This window comes from Aotus nancymaae, unplaced genomic scaffold (genome assembly GCF_030222135.1).
Source record: "Aotus nancymaae isolate 86718 unplaced genomic scaffold, 86718_ANA_hifiasm-v0.15.2.pri h1tg000011l, whole genome shotgun sequence".
Lineage (NCBI taxonomy): Eukaryota > Metazoa > Chordata > Mammalia > Primates > Aotidae > Aotus > Aotus nancymaae.
Window position 1 is genome coordinate 16,841,639 of NW_026988422.1, and position 22,569 is coordinate 16,864,207.

Here is a 22,569-nt window from a genome sequence, read left to right on the forward strand (position 1 = left end):
AGTGAACTTTTAATAGACAAGGGAATGGTTTTCACATTTTTCATGTGAAAAGTCAATTTAATTCCACCAAGTTGGGCCCTGCTTTGGCGTACTTACTGAAAAGGACTAGGCTGGCGTTGGTGACTCCCAGCTTGTTGGCAGCCACACAGGTGTAGTTGCCATAGTGCTCTTCAGTGACGTTGGTCACCGTCAGCGAAGACTGGCCCTCGGTACTCTTAATCTCAAGGCCATTGGCACTGTTTATCCTAAGAGTTCAAGAACAGAAGAATAGAAAGGAACACTGATGAAGATTTTAGCTTAGGAATTCTTTCCCCGTCCTGACACTGGAGGAAAAGGAGAGAAAGGAAGTAGCCAGAATTTGTTGTTCCATGCCCAATTCCTATTTTAATTGTGCAGTGCCATATTATTAGAATCAATGTCCATCAACAGAGAAAAACAGGAAACGGGTTTGAGTTTCTGTTATAGGCAAGAAAGACATGCAGGTGAAAACCACCCATTGAACTGTTTTTATATTTTACCTGGCTGCTTTTGGGCTTCAGCTTAAGAGCTACAGCCCCCAAAGGATTTGAAAGAAACATTAAAAAGGAAGATTGTAAGAATATAGTTCTATGTAATTACAACTAGCTTGGCTTCGGCTTTGTTGTGAGGTTTCTGGTGCCCCCTGGCCCAAGCAGTGGAGCCACAGGGGATGGTAGGTTTGGCACATACCTAGTGTCATCCCGGTACCACTCAAAATCAGGTGCAGGCACTGCCGAGGCCTCACATTTGAGTGAAGCTTGTCGTCCTGTGGTGGCTTCGTTACTCTTGGATTCTGTGATAGTGGGAGGATCTGTAGGAAGGACAGGCACACAGGTTTATATGAGGGTAGGCATGCTTATCAGGAAGGAATGAAGAAGGACAATCTGATTAGAGAGATGCAGGAAGGGAGCCATCTTAAAGCTCCATTTGTGTGAATTATGTGATCAGCTAAATGGGGTTGATCACCAAAAAACTAAAAAAAAATAAAAAAGAGATAATTTATGAAAACATAGACTTGGTTTATTTAAATGAGACACTTAGCAGGGTTTTATGGAACTGGAACAAGGATTTCTTTTTCCCTTCTCCAATAGGTCATGGTATTACAATCATAGACTATAAATATTTTTATGGTCTTTTTATAAATGAAGCAATGATACCAAAGGACTTAGGAATCTCAATGTATAATTTGACCATTTTTCTTTTTCTTCTTCTTCTTATAGTTTGAGATGGCTTTGAGGAGTCTGATGAAAATGATAGCTGGCTAATAACCGAAGTTTGGTCTGATATTGTTGCAGGATTCATAAACAAACAAACAAACAAACAAAACTAGTATTAGGTAATTACCTATGTGTTCACTTATCACCACAACCCAGGTAAATTTAGCTTTTATGAGTGGGGGTATGGTTTAAAGTCCATCCTGGTGCATAGAAGACTTACTGGCATATCAGTCTTCTATTCTCTCTGGCAGTTGTGCCCTTGATTTTTATGCCCAGGAATGAGCCTACAAAACTATCGCAGGCTTGAAATCAGCTGGGAAACACATTTGACACTCTAATTTTCCATGACTCATTCAAACAATCCTACGAGGATGGAAAAAGTGTTTGTACGTCCACTTGACTGTGTTAGGATTGTAGACTCAAGCTCCTGCACTTGATGATGCTGTGTTTGTGCAGGTTATGGACCTTCAAGGAGAGAAGGCCATTCCTGTCCAAAGGTTGTTTGCCAGAAAATGGCAACTTGGCTAAGTGCACATGGGAAAAACAGATCCTGACACTCTGTTTAGACTTTGTAGCTGAAAAAGCTCATCTAGGAAAATAAGTGAATGTTTCTGCACAAATTCATTAAACCCCAGCCCTTCAGCACTTGGTCTGTCTTCCTTGTTTCTGATTTTTTTTTTCATATTCAAAAACTATCACCTAAGTTTTCTACCTATAGAAGACTGTAATTTTCTGAGTTTAAAAGAATGTATGAGAAAGCATCTGATTTGTCTGCAATTTCCTTTCTCATTTTATTTTCCCATAAGCTTAGACATTTTTAAATCACTGTCAGAGTTAGAGCACATTTGAATAAACACTTGTATGTAAACAGGCGTGCTAAATGGGGTTTTGTTGTTTTATTGCTGTTGGTAGTGTTGTTTTACTTTAGACTTACATTCTTATTCCGTATAAGCACTAAATGGGAAGATGCTGTAGTAAAATGAACCATGGGTTGGAAACTAGGAGTCCTGGGATTTGGTTTGGGTTTGGCTGTTTGGACTTCCCATCATACATTTTCTTTCTGGGCCTTGCTTTTATTACCTATAAAATGAGGGGATCCTATTTTAATGATCCCCTTTCCAACTGTAAACTATCCCAATTCTTGTTAAAACTGCTCATTCTTTACAAATGGGCAGTTGGCATCATTACGATCCAAGTGTATTTTCAAACCCTTAATTAATTTAACTCTTAAATTGCTAATTTTCCAAATTATAACTCATTTATTTATTCCATGGGTTAGGAACCAGGATTAGCAGTTGAGAAGAGGAAATTTGAGATCTGATTTTGACTCTACTCTTAACCAGAGCTGTGGTCCAGGCAAACAACTGTACTAGTTTGAGCCTTTTCTTTATCTTTGAAAAGAATAAGCTAGCTACTAAAACTGGTTATACAGATCATTAGAGCACATCAGTTCAAAGGCTAATCCAATAATTGGTAGTAGTGGTGCTGTGGGGAGATACTAATAAAGGGACGGGACATAGAATAGAGGTTCTGGGCTTGGATTTAAAGTTTGGTAGACATGAGCTCAAATCCAGGCTCTGTTCCTCATTATCGTTCATCACTTGAGAGTTTAATACTTTGCCCATAGTCACATTGCTTCCATTTCCTCATCTATAATATGTTGGGGCTGGGCGTGATAGCTCATGCCTATAATCCTAGCCCTGTGGGAGGCACAAGCAGGTGGATCACTTGACGTCAGGAGTTTGAGACCAGCCTTGCTAACATGACAAAACCCCATCTCTACTAAAATACAAAAAACTAGCCAGGTATGGTGGTGTGTGCCTGTAGTCCCAGCTACTCAGGAAGCTGAGGCACAGGAATTGCTTGAACCCAGGGGTTGGAGGTTACAGTAAGCCGAGATCAGGCCAGTGCACTCCAGCCTGGGCAACAGAGCACTCAAAAATAAAAAATGTTGAAACCCAAGGGAGGGAAGTACATTTGAAGGCTGAAAGATATTAGGCCTCAGAACTGATGAGACTGGAAATGGATTTCATAAGGGTGAGGAAAAGGAATGTTGAAAAGGTAACACCCCGATTTCTGGCTGGGGCATCTGTGTAATGCCATTCACTGAGATAAGATGCATAAGTAAAGAAATAGACAACCAGCAGCAGAATACTCAATAAATACTAGTTTCCTGTCCTTAATTCTTCTCACTGTATTGGGTTCTTAAGCTGCCGATGACTCCATCACCTGTAGCACAGTGCCCCACTGATGTTGGCTGGAGATAATTTTGCTTATGATTTTGTTTGTTCAATTTTCCAATTTGAGAAAGAAGTTTTAACCACTGTGAGTTTCTGGAGCCACACAGTTATAACTGCCAACTGGTGACTATTCCCCTCAGTCCCCTACCACCTTGGGACCCAGGGGAAATAAATGATTTTTTCTGATTGAAAAATTTGAGAAGAAGAGACTGGGCCTGTTTGGCTCATCCCTTTGCTGTCTTCCTTTTGGGACCAAGCTTCTGGCAGGTAGCAGAGGTTCTCTTCTGTTTCTCCATGACAGAAGTCCTACTTGGACTCTCTCCTTTCTGCCTTCATGTGGGCAGGCTGTCCCACCCCGGGGCTGCTATGACTGGGGAGGTAAGTCGGCCACACTAAGCTACTATCTCTAACCACCCTGATCTCTAAAAATGCGAACATTTAGGTCTCCCTGACCACTCTTTTCCTTACTTCTCAATTTGTTCGGAATCTGAATTACTAGGCAGTAAGCTATTTATTAGCCCCTCAGAGACCCCAGCACGGGGAAGCTGGTAGTAAAGTAGGATTGAGCACTTACAAGTGCACTAATCTAATCAGCTACAAAAGCCAACTACTTGCTTCTCTCTGAAAACTTAGGAAGTTTCTTGTACCAGGGTAAATCTATGAATACTGATAAATACATAAAGAGCTCATTGTTTCTAATATTTTTCAAATGACACCATGGTGCAAGTTTATTTTTGCATGGCTTGTTGAAATGAACATTTCAAAATTCATTTGTAATGAATTCTGTATAGGTGAGGCGAAGAAAGACTATTACAAATCACACGGCAGCATGCCTTGTGTAGTTAAAATAATAGATGTCCTTACTCAAAATATGGTTATAATAAAAATGTGGCTCCATAAAAATGCTGCACAGAGAGATGCATTGTTATTCTTTATGTGACTTTGGAATAGCTTACAATTGCCAAAGGACTCTTCCAGTTTACATTAATTCAAAATTCCATGCTCTGAAAATATAAATAGGGCCTTGCTTCTTCTGACATCACCAATAACAAGACTCTTTCAATCAGAATGAATATGGTAACAAAACAGAGGACTAGAAAACAAAATATCATTCATTTAATCTTACTAATATTGGGAATATTAGTATAAAAGAATAACATTCTGAATAGCAAACTTAATGTATAGTCATTTATTGCATGTCAGCACTCTGCTAGGTTTTAGATATCCTCTTTACTTAAATAATTAGCTCTAGGAGGTAAATATGATTAATCTCATTTTATGAAAGAGAAGATAGGCCTACAGAGGGTTAGTAAGTGGTCTAATTCACATCATTTGACGGATCCTGGATTTAACCCCAGGTCTATCATGTCCTGAAATCCATGCTCTGAACCTCTCCACTGTGGTACTTCCATTTGAATGAGTTCTTTTGGAGAACAATAAATTCCTTTTTTTTTCTTTTTAGTATAAAGGACTTGTTCATTTTTTTATTTTTTAAAAATTATACTTTAAGTTCTGGGATACATGTGCAGAACGTGCTGGTTTGTTACATAGGTATACACGTGCCATGGTGGTTTGCTGTACCCATCAAGGAGGACAATGAATTTCTAATAGGAAAAAATACCATTCAGGGGAGGGAGCATGCAGATAGATGGAAAGGTAAACACTGAATATTTCTATTATTTACAGGGTACCAACAGTGGCACAACATGCAGTGACATAGTGGATATAAGCCTGTATTAGGAGTAAGGAAATGCAGACTCAGTCTCTGCTAGTGCCACTTAGGTTGTTACCATGAGACATAATGATCCCCTGCAGCCCCTCACCTGTGAATATAGATGATGATGCCTGCCTGTCTCACAGGTTAGATGTCAATATCAAATGAAGTCATTTACATGTCAGCACTTTAAACACTTAAAGTGATTACATTTGTTATTTATAGTAGTATTATTCACTTGGTGTGAGGGATAAAGAGAGGACCTTGGAGTTAGACCTGGATTCGAATTCCAAGTCTACCACGCACAAACGCTGTTTGATTTTGTGTCAGAGCATGTTTACACTCACTGAGCTTTGTTTGGTCCTCTCTACATGGGGATGATATAGATGGTCTCCCATGGGTAGTGTGCAATGTAGAAAGCAGCAGAGGCAGAGGGTGTAGGCAATAAAAAACACATTGTCTGTAGATAATTTAGAAATCATAAGAAGACTGATTTAGAGTTGCTTTTTTTTTTTTAAGTCACTATGTGCTAGCAATATCAAACAATGTATATTAAACAATGCCAGTGATAAAGTAAATACTTTTCACTGGGGCAGGCCAGGCTCAATACACCTTTCCATTTAATTGGTGATATGGTTTGGCTGTGTCTCCGTTCAAAATCTCATCTCAAATTGTAGTCCCCATAATCCCCAGGTGTCAAGGAAAAGACCAGGTGGAGGTAATTTAATCATGGGGGCAGTTCCCCCACACTGTTCTCGTGATACTGAATGAGATCTGAAGGTTTTATAAGTGTTTGGTAGCTCCTCCTCCCCTCATTCCCTTTCCTGCCGCCTCGCGAGGAAGGTGTCTTGTTTCTTCTTTGTTTTTCACCGTGGTCGTAAATTTCCTGAGGCCTCCCCATTCGTGTGAAACTGTGAGTCAACTAAACCTTTTTCCTTTCTAAATTATTCAGTCTCAGGCAGTTCTTTATACCAGTTTGAGAATGGATTAATATAGTTGGCCACAGTTGGTGTAATGATTACAGTGAATTGATATGAAATCTCTAAGCGAGTCTTGGTACTCTGAAGGTACTCAGAAAATTATGGTTCTTGTCCATATTGCAAAATTATGATAAAACATGATAATACTCTGGATTGTTACTGAGTATTTCCTCTGAAGACCTCATAACAGATTTATAAATATTAGTATATGTCTTTACCATTACCTTCCCAAAGGCAGGAATAAACTAAAGATGAGCATGGAGACTGAATAGATGTAGCTATGAGTAGCTAGAGAAATTTGCCAGTCTGGTTCCATATTAAATGGGCATTTTCCTGGCTAAGGCAGGCACATCACTTGAAGTCAGGGGTTTCAGAACAGCCTGGCCAACAACACGGTAAAGCCATGTCTCTACTAAAAAATAAAAAATTAGTTAGTTGTGGTGGCATGTGCCTGTAATCCCAGCTAACTGGGAGGCTGAGGTATGAGAATTGCTTGAAGCTGGGAGGCAGTGGTTGCAGTTAGCCAACAGGCCACTGCACTCCAGCCTGGGTGATAGAGCAAGACCCTGTCTCAAAAACAGACAGCCAAGTTATTTTCCTAATATTTTCTCATTGGGTGATTTTTGAACCAAATCACTGAAGATTCCAGTTAAAATACATATACATTATCTGGAGGCAACAGGTGTCTCCAGTCCCAATTGTGTATTCCGTGGCAACCTCTTTCTCTAAATAAATAGCTATCAGATGCAAGGCAAGCTTACATTTAGAAATGTCAGCTCCACAAGTGCCCCAGCTTGGGTGTTGGTTGGGTTGTTTAGCTCTGGACACCAGGGTGGAGGCAGAACTGAATTCAAAGAGACAAATAAAGGGAAAAGGAGTTGCGAAAAGTGACAATGTGAACCTATTTGGAAAGAAACCTGTGGGAAAGTGGAAGGTGGGAACATCAGCTGGTCAATGGGGTAGGGACAGGCTTGAGAGCTGGGAGTAGCTTTTGAGAAGAATTTTTCCAGGAATAGGAAGAGTCCAGTATTGAAAGAGTCCAGATAAAATTAATAGTCTGTATTTGTTAAGCATTTACTAGGTGCTAGATATTATTCTAGGGATACTGGGCAGTAGGATGAGACAAATTCTGGGTGGCCGAGGTGGCAGATCACCTGAGGTTGGGAGTTCGAGACCAGCTTTACCAACATGGAGAAACCCTGTCTCTACTAAAAATACAAAATAAGCTGGGCGTGGTGGCACATGCTTGTAATCCCAGCTACTTGGGAGGCTGAGAATTGCTTGAACCTGGGAGGTGGAGGTTGCAGTAAGCTGAGATCGTGCCACTGCACTCCAGTCTGGGCAACAAGAGAAAAAATCTCAAAAAAAAAAAAAAAAAGTAGTTATATTTAATGCATTGTGAGAACCGAAACTGAGGAACTGCACCTAGAACCTGCAATGAAAGAATGGACCGTTCCTAGGACTGGTATCTGAAAGAAATTAACAGTTACATTGTGGGTAAAATACAGAAAGCTAGAAGTCCTGTCTATTGTCTAAATTATACAAAGCTTATTTAATTGAAGAGATTTTGAGCCAACATTTTAGCTTTCTGTAAATCCCAGGACCTCCTACCACTTAGAAAATAGATTTTGCATGTAAAAATGGCTATGTGTAATGCATACTGTATGCCTACTGCAGAGAAGTGCTATCCAAAAGAAGTAAAAAGGAGAGACCATAGAATCCAGCTTGTGAACTCAACAGGAGAGACTGTTGTTCCTCTCTTCTTTACTGCTCTAGTCTCTCAGTGCTCTGCAACAGACATCTGTTGGCAACTGAGTAAATGAGTCAATGAAATGCTGGTGGGAGAAATTAGCAGCCCTGAGAGTTCTTTTCTTGTAATGGTACTCAGGTTCTATTCATTACAATAATCTATTTGGCCAGAAGTTATCTTAACCATCTTGATCCCTGACCTAATTCCAAAGGCTGTGTTTTGAAAAAGAAGCAGAATCAGTTTAAATAACTGATTTCATGGCCAGTAGGATTAGGTAAAGTGACAAAGGTGATTCCTGGGCATTTCTCTGTATGCAAGAGTATTGCTAGGCAGCCTCAGCTCCATAATTCAATTGGAGAGACTTCATCTACTTAATACAACTATATTTAAGTTGGATGAATTTGTTTCAACGGGACAACTGCTGTGATGACTGGTTTTAATATATAAACACAGCTTATGAGGTTTTGGTAAAAAGGTGATTCCAAAGGAAATTCACAAAATATTTTTCCAGATTTGTGACCATGTTATTTACAAAATTTGGAGAAATGTTAAGAGGACAGAGTTTGGGAGTTTTTCACCTACTCATTCAATACACATTTACTGAGCAATTTTTATAAAGTCAGGCACATGCTAGGTCCTGCTTGTTAGGACATACTGGATCTGTGACTAAACTCATTATAGTTTTCCATATAGTTTGTTATGAAGTATCTTTTTAGAATCTCAAGGTCTGTCCATATTCTTCTGTGGTTCACTCATCACTAGCAAAACCTCACATTTTGATAAAAATATTTTCTTGAAAATTATAAGTATTTTCTTCCACTTTAAATTACACTTTGGGGACAGTCAAGACGAAGCAATGTCAGACTAATTGCACTAATAATAATAGAACCCAGGCGGCTAGCTTTGATCTTGGGAACCATCTGCAATCCAGACCACTTTGATGTTTCACACAATGGAAGCATAAATATTTTCTATGTACACCATGATTGGACTTTCAGAAATCTAATTAAGATGAAGGTCAATTAAGAGAAAATGAAATCTTGACTCCAAAAGTCAGGGAAGAGATGGAAGATGATGGCATGGTTATATGTACATAAAAGAAGCTAACCTAATTATAAACTTTTACAAACATCCAGAGAAGTTGCCTTTCATGTGACAAAAAGGTCCTAAAGCATTTTATAACATTGTGAATATTAATGTGTCTTTGAAACACGCCCAGCATTAGAAAAGAATAGTAATAACTTGCATTTCAAAACTCTATTACTAAAAAATTTGAAGACAGCTAGGGATAGAAGCACTTCAGAACTCATGAAATGCAGCCCCCTGCTCCTTGGAAATGAGTGCCATAAACTATAGCAGAGTCATTTGTGTCTGTTGGATTCCTCTAGGTATGGTATGAAAGAGGTTTTGCTGCTTGTTTTAGAAGTCTGCAAGGCTGGAGCAAGGCCACAGGTAATAGTACATCCCAGCACAGCCTGCGTAAACTTTAGCAAGTTTCCTCAGCGATCCAAGCCTGTTCCCAAATTTCTAAAGTAAGACTAATGATGCTTATCTCATAGGTTTAAATGGCTGTGGGGATTAAACAACAAATATAAATATTTCTTTTTTCTTTTTGTTTTTTGAGATGGAGTTTCGCTCTTGTTGCCCATGATGGAGTGCAGTGGTGCAATCCTGGCTTGCTGTAACCTCCTCCTGGGTTCAAGCAATTCTTCTGCCTCAGCCTCCTGAGTAGCTGGGATTACAGGTGTGTGCCACCGTGCCTGGCTAATTTTTGTAGTTTTAGTAAAGATGGGGTTTCCTCATTTTGGCCAGGCTGGTCTTGAACTCCAGACCTCAGGTGATCCACCAGCCTCGGTCTCCTAAATTGCTGGGATTACAGGCATGAGCAATAAATGTAATCCATAATACATTTAATACAGCAATCCCAAATTGCTGGGATTACAGGCCCGGCCAATTTATATCTCTTAACTCAATGGTGCACGTAGTAGGTATGTGGAATTGAAAATTCCTTATCTTCCTCCTGAGAGCATGGGCTTTAGAATCAAATGGACCTGAGTCTGAATCCCTTTTCTTACATTTGTTTTCTGTGTCACTTTGAATGGGCAGTTTTACCTCCTTGGGCTGTGGTTTTTTCAAACTTTGAAATGGACTCAATGATATCTACCATACTGGGGTTATTGAGCAGAGAAAAAGAGAATTTATATAAAATCTCTGGCATATAGGAAGACATGCGATGACAGAAAGTACTCCTCACAGCCTAAAGGATACTTTCAAATAGCTTCTTGACCTTTTGGCTAAGATCAAGTGTAGTATCAAATACGGGTTAAGATGTTTGTGCGTGTATGCCTCCGTGTGCCTATGTGTGTGTATGTAGGATGTGTGTACATTCCATGCACAGAAGGAAGAACTGTGAAAGCTTCCCTTTGTCCCTGTCACTACCCACAATTGTGTGATGTGGGAACTTGAATCTGAGTGATGTAGAGTCAGTACTAACTGAACAGGGTAAACGAATTCTCTTTATTCCTGTGCCGGGTGACACACATCATATAGATTCTCCGCCCCCACCACTGCCTACCCTCTTTTGAACTACATCTAAGAATCCTTTCATCCGAGAAGTTCAAAGTATGCCCACTTACCTATGCATCTTAGTGAAATCTTCCTTTCTAAATGCCCATACTTTGGGACAAATAGGCAACTGGAATTAACTTATCAGGTATTCTTGTTAGCCATCAGGGACACATGGTATCTGACCACAGTGGCTTTAATATGTTCCCAAGGCCAATTATTTAAATAGTGGAGGACAAAATATAAACCTGAGGCATTCCTTCCTGACAAACAATGCATTAAGATGGAAATTTCTGTTAAACCAGATACAAATTGTTGTTTTTTTCTAAAGTAGTATGACCTTGATTTCCACGAAGAGCAGAATAGCGACCGCCAGCAGTGTTAGTGCTGTCTGATCGTGTTTTCTTAATTCTTCAGTCTGATTAAAAGAGAGAGGGTATTGTTAAATGTATTATGGATTACATTTAGAGTTGATAGAGTTGATTTATCAAATTCAATGGCCAAGTCCTGCCCTTGGATGTGTTCAATGTATAAATGTACATTCCTGGCCAGAGGAGCATCTGCTTGAAATACAATGCTCTTTTGCTAATGGAATCTTTAGAGCTCAGTGGAGGTCGAGGTGCACCATGGGCACCTAGCACCTGCTGGGTCTTGCTGTACTCACAGTTCACAGTGACCTTGACTTGTTTGACATCCGCCGAGGAGACCTCGTTGGCAGCTTTGCACTCGTATTTGCCTGACTGCTCCCTGGTGATGCCGAGGATCTCCAGATACTCTTCTTCTCCTTCAAATTCCCTTCCTGAAAAACAGAGGTTTTCATGATTCTTTTTTAAAGTCTGAAATAGGCAGCAGATCCTCTCATTATTCTTTTTAAAAGCAGTGAATTCACATGTCTTTTCAATGATGTGAAAATGTACTTTGTCTGACATCAGATTCCACAGAAGCAGACCTCAAGACAAAAAGTCTTGTGAAAGTGATTGAGTAGAAAATGCCCTCAGTAAAAAACAGAAAGAAAATGCGAAAATGAGACTTGGAAGAGAAAGAATCCAAGCAAGAGTACAATGCCAGGCTAAGTCCCACAGAGCGCAACTGTGAGTCAGTCTTTCAGGGAGGCGTGGGGACAGCTATGTCCCCCTTCAAAATTATTCTGATATGAGGCTGGGATCTGGAGTGTTTATAGGGGTCTGTACTCAGCAGTCACTGGTTAAAGGTTTGGAACAAAGTGGGCGCTGGCGCTAGGTACATGCAAATCATGAAACCATGATGGGATCTTGCTCCTGGTCATCCTACACTAAATGGTACCAGTTATTAGCTCTGCTCAAATGCCATAAGCTGTTTTCCTTTTTCAGAAATTCCCCGATGACCAACTCAACAGATAGCTAGCAAGAAGACAAATTTACTGTCTAAACATGTCAGCTAAACCTGTTAACTAGGCTCCTACAGAACATAGGGCTTCTTTGCTAACATTCTACAACACAACTCTATAGGATATTCCAAGCTTCAAGTCTTCTCTCAATTGTCAATATCACTAGTTTTGAGGAAACTTTACAATCTTGACAAAAAACAGGCAAGAGTAATATAACATTATTTGGTTCCGATGTTCTGCACACTATCCAGCACATGCTTCTACTGAGAACATTTTAGAGTGTCTATAGCATATAGTTGAATATTATTTATAAGAGGTTAATTTTTCCCTGTCTACATTTTTCTCTTCTCCCTTGCTAACATTAAAACCAGTGCTTAGATCTGATTTTACATGTTACCGAAGTGGAATGTAGTAGGGAAGAAAACAGTACTCTCAGAATAGGTAACTGGCCACTGTTTTGGATTAATGGAGCAGGATTTGGGATTGAAGGGGGAAAAAATCTTTCCTGTATATTGTATCTATGAACTAAGCGTCATGCCAACTGTTTGATGCTAAGACTCTTCTAGAAGAACATAAATACCCTGAAGACTAATGGCAACTTTGACAATTAGTTTATTTAACAGGCAGAAATACGTGTAAGCTCATTAAAAACCTGGAATGCAGAGGTAGAATAGAAAGTAAGATAGCATTATTTATTTTGAGAATAATGGTAGATTATAATGAGAAAATAGTTAATAATAATTTCAGAATGTTTTAGGATTTCTTACCTTCTCGAACATTCCCACCCATAACACTTAATCTTAGTTAGGCTTAGTTGGGCTGACAGAGTTGTCAGTAGAAGGAGAGAACAAGGATAATCTTACAGATGATTGGCAACACTGAATTCTTTCCAATTCCCATGAAATACCTAGAAATGGTGGATTATGGGTCCCTACCTTGCTTTTTGAATTTCTTAAAAAAAAAAAAAAAAAAAAGTTGCAGGAGAGATTATTTTTAGCTGTACCAACTAAAGCCCTACCAATTCTGGAAGATTGTACCCATGAAAACATGAAAGTAAATATTAAGATGAAGGAGAGAAAGTGAAACAATATTTATTGTGTTTGGGGCCTGGCATTCTAACATACCATTGTAAGTATTGACAATCTCATTTGTTCCTGATAAACAGATAATAAAACAGATCCTTATCAGATAAACTTTTGATCTCATGTTTCTAGAATTTACCGCTAAACTACCTGAGGATAAAAGAGTTTTCTCTTAAGTGACCCACGTGGGAGGCAGAGACATCATTTTTGCTTCTCCTGTGATAGCTTTCCTCCTCTCTGATAGCACCTCTGTCTCCAGTGCACGATGTGCGTAGCTTTCTCAATAGAGTAGGGGCAGGCTCAAGGTGCAAACCAATTACAGGCAGGGGAAGCTACACTGTATTCCATCATCCAACCAATCTCATCCAACAATTCTCCTGTTCCTTTCTTTCCTTTGCCCCAGTGTGTCTGTCCCCATGAGGGCAATTTTTCTTCAGTTCCTTCAGTTCGGACTGGCTGCTCTCAACCCAGGGGTTCTGTCAGTGTTTCCTTTCACTTGCTCAACCTTAAGACTCTTAGGCCACAAACTGACTTTAAAACATTGAGAGACACCCCTGGGCCCTCCCTGTTGTCGTGCTTCCTTTACCTGTCCCCTGGATCCTCCAGTCGAAACACTTGCATTCCCGGGCCCTTCCTGACTAGTCTGTTCTAGTAACACCCGGGAGACTTTTCCCACAATGCATTATCTCTACTGCTTCACTTGAGAATTTCCTACCAATTCACAGAAATCTAACAGGACATGGGGGCTTTTCTGTTGCTGGAGAGTCAAAGCTTCAGATTATGAGCCACACAGCTGCCATGTCTTACTCTTAATATCCTCATAAACTAGCACAGGGTTTGGCTCTCAATAAACATTAGTCACTCAATAAATGTTTGAGTTAGCTTGCTACAGACTCAATGCTTGTGTTTCTCCAAAATTTATATGTTGAAACTTAATCCCCAAAGTGATAATGGTATTTGGTAGTGGGGTCTTTGCAGGTGATTAGGTCATGAAGATGGAGACTTTATGAATGGAATTGATGCCCTTATAAAAGAAACTCCAGGTCGGGCATGGTAGTTCATACCTGTAATCCTAGCTCTTTGGGAGGCCAAGGCGGGTGGATCACTTGAAGTGAAGAGTTCGAAACCAGCCTGGCCAACATGGTGAAACCTCATTTCTACTAAAATTACCAAAAAATTAGCTGGGCGTGGTGGCATGCTACTTGGGAGGCTGAGGCAGGAGAATTGCTTGAACCTGGGAGGCAGAGGTTGTAGTGAGCTGAGATTGAGCCACTTACTCCAGCCTGGACAACAGAGCAAGACTCCATCTCAAAAAAAGAAAGAAACTCCAGAGAGTTCCTTTGCCTCTTCTGCTATGTAAGGACACAAAGAAAAGACAGCTGTCTCTGAATCAGGAAGTGCGCCCTCATCAGGCACTAAATTTACTGATGCCTTGATCTTGGACTTCCCAAGCTCCAAAACTGAGAAATACATTTCTGTTGTTTATAAGCTACCTAGTCTATGATATTTTTGTTACAGTAACCTGAATGGACTGAGATAAAGCTGGACTGAATTAAGAAACTCAAAGAGATACTAGAGTTACTGCCAACACTTCGTGTAGTTTAAGAGAATAGAGCCAGGTATTGAAAAGTGACTAAATATTTCTGTAAGAGAAGTTGGCATAAAACTTCACTGCCTTTTGGTGATCCTGATAGAGTTCTGTTTCACTGGGGAAGAAAGGGTGTGCTGAATACTCTGTTGTTGACGGACCACACAGGGGCATCTCTGGTCATGTCCGGAGGAACTGTCTGCCATGTGGAGTTATTGTTTCGGAAACCAGCAGAGCTCCCTGTGGACACAGGGACGACACAGTCTTAGCAAGTGCCATTTCTTGTTTTAAGGTATGGAGTACACCACCTGAGTTTTGAGTCACAAAATTCCAAAATGCACTCAGATTCTCCTATTCCTTTCTTTCCCTTTGCCCCAGTGTGCCTGTCCCCAAAGGGCAACTTTCTCGACTTCTTTTAGTTCTCTCTGACTGGCTGCTCTCAACCCAAGGGTCTTGCCAATATTGTCTTTTATTCTCTCAACCTTAAAAAGACTCTCAGGCCAGAAACAGACAGAAAACCTATTGTTTAAGTTCTCTGGTAGATGAGTTCTATGGCTACAATTTGGATCTTTCTCTTGTTCCTATTATTTTTTGCCCTTTCATAAATTTTTATTTGAAATGCAAATTTCAGTATTTTGGTATTTTAAACATCTCAACCAATTTCCACAAGCCTGCTCACATCGCTGAGTGTTATATTTATTCTGGGATCTAGTGTTTAGTTTAAATCTCCCTTTGCTTAATGTGTTTTTGTGTCTCCTGGCAATATTCAACTACCAGGCTAAATAACTTCTCATCCTCCTCAGTGTATGCACCTTTTAAACTCTTGCACATAATTAGCATATCCCTTCTTAGTCACTGTTTACCCAAGTTGTACATATTAGCTCTTTTAATATTTCTTCATAAGTCAGAAAGAAGGGCCTAGAGCTAATGGCAAGAGAAAAGTGTTCTCTCCTGTCTTCCCCAATGTGGAGGCAAATCAGCCAGGAATAACTCCAATTAAAGTATGACAGGTGCTGCCTTCTGAGTACAGTGCCTTCGGAGTTCCATACTTTAGTGAACAGTGTAGGTTCTATTCAAAATGTTGACTTATTTAGATTTATAAGGTCAACCAGGCATTTGTAACAAGGAGCCATTTGAAATTAAATACATTTCCATGGTACTTTTTTCTTTCATTCCCTTTCTTTCTCTCCTCCCTCTGCCTCCTTCTATCCTCTCATCTTTCTCTCTTCCTCCCTCTCTTACCCCCAGCCTCTTTCTCTCTCTCACACACACACGCACACACACCCCAACAAAGAACTATGTATTTACATATAAGCTTTTACTGTTAACTTTTAGGGAGCAGCACACACATTTCCTCACCCTCAAATATTTGCTTACTGAACAGAGCAGGCCTAGCCTCAAAAACTCCATGGGACATGACAATCAGCCCCCTTATTTGGAATTAAAAAACACATTTTTAAAGACTGTTACTGTAATCATCATTATAGTATCTGTTTTTCCTTTTGAGATACAGAAAATACAATTTAGGAAACTTCCTAAATTGAGGCATTTCGTGACTTTAAAAATATAGAATTCCAAGTAAAGTATGTTAGGAAATGGATCTTTCTTTTTATAACTGTTCTGAGAAGAATCTTACAGCATCTCAGCAGATCAATCTTTCACTGATGGGAAGATGTGCTTGAAATGGGGTTGCTCTTCCTTTTACTCCACCTACATTTGAACATTTACATGTTAGTGGCTGTAAACACATTAGCTATAAACACAAACATACACACAGTTAAATGAAAAGCAATTTATCTTGCAGGGTATATATGTATGTATATTTTTGTTTGAGAAAGAGGCATATGTATGTTTGTGTTTGTGTGGTTCTGTGATTGGAAACGTGAGCGAAGTAGGTAAGCAAGAAAAGCAAGCTATGAACTTCTACCTATGAAAATTAAAGGAAAAAAGATCACGAATCAATGATGCCATTTGAAGTTCCCTGTGAGAACTTCAAATGCTGTAACATGTTTCTGTTCTTACAGTATATTTCATGTTTTCCTTTTGTTTTCCCCTAAGGACATGCTCACCTATTCCTGTTTATGCTTTCTTCCCTGCTTTCCTGCACATCACATTCTGCACAAAAATGCTAAGAAAAGGAAGAAAGAAAGAAACAAGAACTCTAGAAAAGATGCCTGCAGTAGGTTTCTGTTTGTATTTCCAGCCATGTTTCTCTCCAGATTCTTTGAAGTTTTTGCTTCTCAGCTTCACATTCCGTCTGAGAGATCCCTTAGTGTTTGACAATGTTGCTGTCCAAAGGCTGAAACCACTTCTCATCCTCACTTTTCACCACTAGAAGGGAGGGATGAAGAGTTGTAAATGATCCCGGATTGAAAGAAGGCGGGGAAGGGGTAGACACAGTTGCCAGAAGCAACACCCATAAGAGGATAAGGAGGCACAGGGAAGAACAAGGTGTTAACGGGGATGAAGAAAAACAAAACAAAACAAAAACAGAAATGGAGAGATGTGATAGAATGAGGATGATTTTAGGGAAGAGTTGGAGAAACGGAAATGGAAGGAGAGACAATTCTCTGGAGAAAGGCATATAACTATTAAGATATTTGAGTTGCATGGAAGGGAAGGGGTAGGTTACTCTGCTATAGAAATGTTCCCTATTTGAATGATAAGACACAATAGGGTTGGATTATGCAAATTGGCACCATGCCTTCTGCAACCCCAAAGGGTGTAGTTGGTACCCAGAAACCAGTGACAAGCACAATGCCAGGGAAGTTTCACAACTGGCTTCGTCTCTATGAATGAACATGGGCCAAACGAAAAAGAACACCCTGGCATTATTTTTCCTGGCATCCAGAGAGATGCAATTCATTATGATTTGCATTTTTGCTTTCACATATAAAAAATAAGCTAGCTGACATGGTTTGGGCTCAGCTTCCAACCTGAGGCTGCCATGCGTGTATCTTTTTTTCAGTCCTGGGCCATGACATTCTTTTATTGTATTCATACTCAGCCATTACCCCCTACTTGGTGTCAGTTTTTAGAAAGTGCCCTGCCCTTCTGAACGTGATGCTTGAAGTCAGAATCCCCTATATTTAGTTCTCTGAAGGGAATTGTACTGAGAATAGCTATGGTTACATTGTAACACTTTGCCACTGTAGAAACTGCATTTGGTTTTGATCATCACTGTATCCCTAGTGTGTAGCACAATGTTGGAACCTATTAAAAATTTAAGAAATACTGTAGAGTGACTGTGGAATGAGCTACTGCTTAATATACACTTCCTAGGCACTGTGCTAATGGACTCAGACATATTATCTTATTTGATTCACAATAGTTTCAAGATTGCTTACAGAGGTGTAACACATAGGAACACAGGTTTAGATTGGACAGGAAATTTGCCCAAGCTTATATTGTTAGTAAGGAAAACATGAGCTTTGACCCAAGTCTGTGACTTTTGGGACTCATTCCTAACTAAGCTTGCCTACTTTTATCATTAGAATGCTGAAAGATGCTACAGTTGGCTGAATTCTTAGCTTTCAGAATCTGCTGTATTTCTTTCTTTCCAGTGTAGAATGGTAGGTTGAGAATAGGACATATGAGGAATTTCCAAAGCAATGCAGCTCAGTTATTGATAAAGGAGGTAAAAAGACAGGCTTCATCCTTTATGAGGTTTGCCTACTTAACTTCCTTATTGAAAAGATCAAACGAACCAATAAATGAGGGGAAAAAAGTTGGTTTTTAAAAATTTAGCCTCTTAACCATTTATTGTTAGGAGTTCTTCCTTTAGCAACAAACACCTATTGGTACACAAAAATGCCAGCAACCAGCAAAGGAGCTACAGGGACAGTGTCGAGTGGACTTACTAGTAGGGAAGATTTCCTAGGAGAAGTGTGTTTTCAGGAACTTAAGAAATGCAAGTGGAGGAAAAAAATAGAGCTGGCTAATTGTAAAAGGATGTGGCAATCTGATAAACCTGACTAAATTAGAAGTCTCTAAGCAGGAAAAATGAGGATGGTGATGTGTGAGGACATGCACTGGGGTGTGAGGGGTGGCATGAAGGCTCCAGATTTGCTATGTTAGGTACTGCTACATTCTCTTTAAGCCTTCCAGCACCCACAGGGTACTGAGTACAATGGCATTATTTTGTAATTTTTTCCCTCTCTCCCTCCCTCCCTTCCTCCCTCTCTCTCTCTTTCGTCTTTTCTTCTTTCCTTTTCCTTTCCTGCACACCATATAGGAAACATGATGTGTAAGCATACAAAGCTATGAAAAATTCTATTTGTTTGAAGTCCTTTATATACCAACACCATTTACTCTTAGTGCCCGTTTCTTGGCACTGAGTACTAACATGTATTTTGATGAGCCTTCCTGTGAATTACTGTGAAAGTGGAGATGGGTTCCTCAAAGATTTCAAAAAATCGTGATCAACCTTGTTTAACTGACAGTGGCTGCCTGGGCAATGATGTTGAGTAGGATTCTGAGGCAGTGTTTGGGCTCAATGGGAGAGAGTGGTACTGTCCCCTAGGAGGGCAAGTGAAAGGAATGTGGATGCTATACACAGACCATCACCTGCCCTGAATTTCCTGTAGTCCGCTTGGGTTTTCTCAGTTATGAGGAAATGTATTGTAAATGCAGTGTGTAGGTTGCAAGGTAATGACTTCCTAAGTGTAAACATAGGCAGACTCACTTGGCAAATTCAAAGGGAGTACTTATTTTGGAGTGAAGATAATGAGTTCCATTCTTGATATGGTTGGTATTAGGTTTTCCTGGGACATACTGTGGAGTACATTCTATAGGTACTTGGAAATATGGGGTTGGTAAGAGATTTGAGCTTACTGTGAATTTAAATTTGTAATCTACACATGGGTGGTAATTGAAATCACTGGAGCAGGGGCTGCAGAACTTTGTAGGATATAGCTCATAAAGCCAGCACTCACTCTCCTACTTCATTTTTATGACCTCAGGGCTGTGGAGAAGAAGAGCCAAAACTGAAAACAAAGGATCAAAAAAGCCTTGAACACTTAGAGTCCTTTGGGAATAAAATAGAAGTAAAAATTCCTGCAGATGTTAATTGTTTTTTAGACTTTTTCCTAAGACGTGGGGGCAAGGGGTTGGTTGGCAGGGACAAGGATTAGAATTGCTGGACAGAGGCAGCAACAAACAAGATCACTCACCACTGTCGTCAGAACTGTGGGGATATTACCAGACCTGTTATTAGCAACTCTGCCGTGGCTCAGGATTAAATATCAAGAGAGATGAGAGCAGCAGTTGCTGTTTTTAAGAGTCACACAAATCAATTGGCATTTAGTAAGTGAATGTGGTAAACTCAGCAGGGCAATTGCACTATGGAAGGATTGCTAGGCAGAGTTTTGAAGCAGCTACAGCAGCTTTTGAAATGTAATTAAAACAAAGCAGACAATAACCCCATCTAGCCTTTCACCGTTTCTTGTCAGACCCTCCTGTTGCAGTTACCTCATTTGGGTTCACCCTAAAATCCCAGATCTACTTCTTCAGCTAGGCCCAGTGCTGAATGAGCTATTTGATCCAATTTAGAGACTGTTCTTGCTTAAAGTCAATACATAAGTAATGAAGACAAAAGATGGGTAAGGAGCGGGAGTAGGGCAGAAGAGGAAAAGGTTTAATTAAGTGTGAACTAAAGTGATGTTCTTGGAATGTTTCCATTTAACATAAGGTGGGTGGCTCTGGGGTCAAAACAAATTATTAGTAAAGGGTCCAGCCATTGGCTTCTTCATTTTAACCAAAAGGTACAAACTATGAATTACTTCATCAACATTCATTCTGGGTTGTAGGCCTCTGCTGACCAGCACCCCTCAATCCTGGCTCAGGATTTTTAGCCTTTCTGTAAAGCAGATTGATCACAGAGGGAGTAGGGGTCCCAGCTGCAGTGTCAGGAGTGCAGGTACAGGTGGAGTGGGAGAGAAAAGAAGAGAGCACTTGCCTGCTCTTGAAAGCAGTCCCTTTCCCAGTCTGGGCCCAGGAGCTCCTGGAAGGCTATGAGACCAGTGGGCCAAAGCTTAATAGGAAAACAGCAGCGATTTGTCTCCACTGCTATTTAGGTTTCAAGTGCTCGACAGGCTGTCAGTGCAAGTGAGGGTCGCTAAATTTACTGCCTTTCAGATTACTGCTACAGTCTCAGACTTGACAAGTCACTTCATTTAAAAAGCGCTGCATGAGGGTGTTTCCTCCACTCCTTTTTAAATAAAAACAAAGGGAGAAGAAAAGCCCACCTCAGAGGTTTAAATAGTTGAAATAAAGAAAGTCCACAAGACTGTCTTACCCTGAGGGGTGGACATCAGAGGTAGAGTGCTACTCTCACACACTCACCTCTAATTAAAATGGCAAGTGAGGGAGAGGGATGACCCCAAGGTTCTTGCTTTGAATGATCTGTGTACTGGATGACATTTTATATTTTATATGTGTGCAGGGAGACAGGTAGGCTGGTAATATGAGTTTTTGTATCTGTTGAATTGGAATGCTTGAAGGACATCCAAATGGAGATACCTTCTAAACAACAGGATGCAAATAAAGGATAAAAATACTTACTTGTATACAACACATTTGTGCATATATTTATAATATTTACATAATGTTAACAATCTTACTTCTGGGTTATGGGATCAGGAGGGCCAGAAGTTCGTGGTCAGGGAATTTCTCATTTTATGCCTTCCTATCCTGTTTGAAATTTTGACATATATTATTTATTACATGTAATATATATGACACAGATCATATATATCTATATATATATTACTTTTATAATGCAATATTTTGAAAGGAAACAGAATTTAATAATTTCAGTATAAGGGAATGACATACCTATCCTTCTGGCTGTATTCTAAGATAGGTTTCTCAGAATGAAAAAGAAAATCTCTATAATTTTTCTATTTCTGGCATAAGGGAAAAAGATTGATTAGGAAAATTAGATACCAATTCCAAATGACAGGAGGAATAGTAGCAGTAAGCAAGTTGATATTATATAAAATCAGACAGTTTTCTAAGTAGGTGGACAAAAACTTTTAGTGATTATCCATGAGCATTGTATGTTCTAACCTACCTCCTGTACTGTTCAAAGGTGGCTATTAAAGAATTGTAATCACATGCCCAGTCCACTTAGCCCGAACACAGTGAGACTTGAGCCTGGCCAATTGTTAGAAGCACTCTCCTCATGATTGAGAGGTATCTGGACTGAGAGTGCTGACTCTGAAGGTGCCAGGTAGCTGCATGCACACTCAAATGAATTTTCCTTACTATTCTCCACTCCATGGTACCAGTTTGCCTGATTGCTCTTTGATCCTTGTTACTGGCAGTCAGATTGCACTCCAGTGCCCAGTTGGGAGACTAAAGGTGAGCTAAATTATAGACTTGACCCATAATTTAGTTGTCACCATCTCTTTTCCTACAGGGCTGGACCCTTTCTCACTGTATTTTATAGCTGGCTAATACCCTACTCGCATTGGTGCAGCATAATTCCCTAGAAATCTCTGTGCTTTGGAATTATCCCTTCGGATCTGAGCATTCTGAGAATGAACCCAACCTGAGTTTCCCTAATGATATGAACTACACATCTCACAGAAAAGGGGAAAGGTTCTGAGGTGGAGGTAGAAAGAACTCACCCTTGGTTCCAACTCCTGTCGTCTAAACTCTCAGCCCAGGCAACACTCAGCTTATCTTCCTTTCTCACTGAGAATTTCTAAGTTCCCTAGTGTCCTAGAACCACCCCCTAACCCTCCCAGCCTAAAGAGTGTGAGCTGCAAAATGATTTTTATGAAAGTGTATGATTAAAAGAGTGTACATGGAGAATTTTCACTGATAGAGAGAGCTAACTAATACCTGCCATACAAAGTATCAGACTGGGCAGTATTTTTCTATTACATATAGGAAAGAACTTTGGATCTCAAACTAACAAATGTACTAAATCATTTGTTTATATGATAAAACAACAGTATTGTGCAACATCTTAGCCTTGTGCTGAAGCTATTTAACCTTCTTCTCAGTGGTTGACCAGAAGATTGACCCCTTGCCTCCTGTACC

The 22,569-nt window shown here is 39.9% G+C and overlaps 1 protein-coding gene and 1 long non-coding RNA gene across 3 annotated transcripts in view; one reads left to right on the top strand and one right to left on the bottom strand.

Annotated features, from left to right (window-relative positions):
• The window catches only part of LSAMP (limbic system associated membrane protein), a 639,680-nt gene that overhangs the window by 38,779 nt on the left and 578,332 nt on the right, over positions 1-22,569 (bottom strand). For both annotated transcript variants that reach the window (XM_012463960.2, XM_012463961.2), the window contains exons 4-6: positions 11,149-11,283; positions 709-829; positions 97-245 (exon numbers count right to left, since the gene is read on the bottom strand). In XM_012463960.2, coding sequence (XP_012319383.1) covers positions 97-245; positions 709-829; positions 11,149-11,283 — 405 coding nt within the window. The remainder of the gene's footprint in view (positions 1-96; positions 246-708; positions 830-11,148; positions 11,284-22,569) is intronic.
• The window catches only part of LOC105725042 (uncharacterized), a 340,977-nt gene that overhangs the window by 30,785 nt on the left and 287,623 nt on the right, over positions 1-22,569 (top strand). The window lies entirely within an intron of this gene.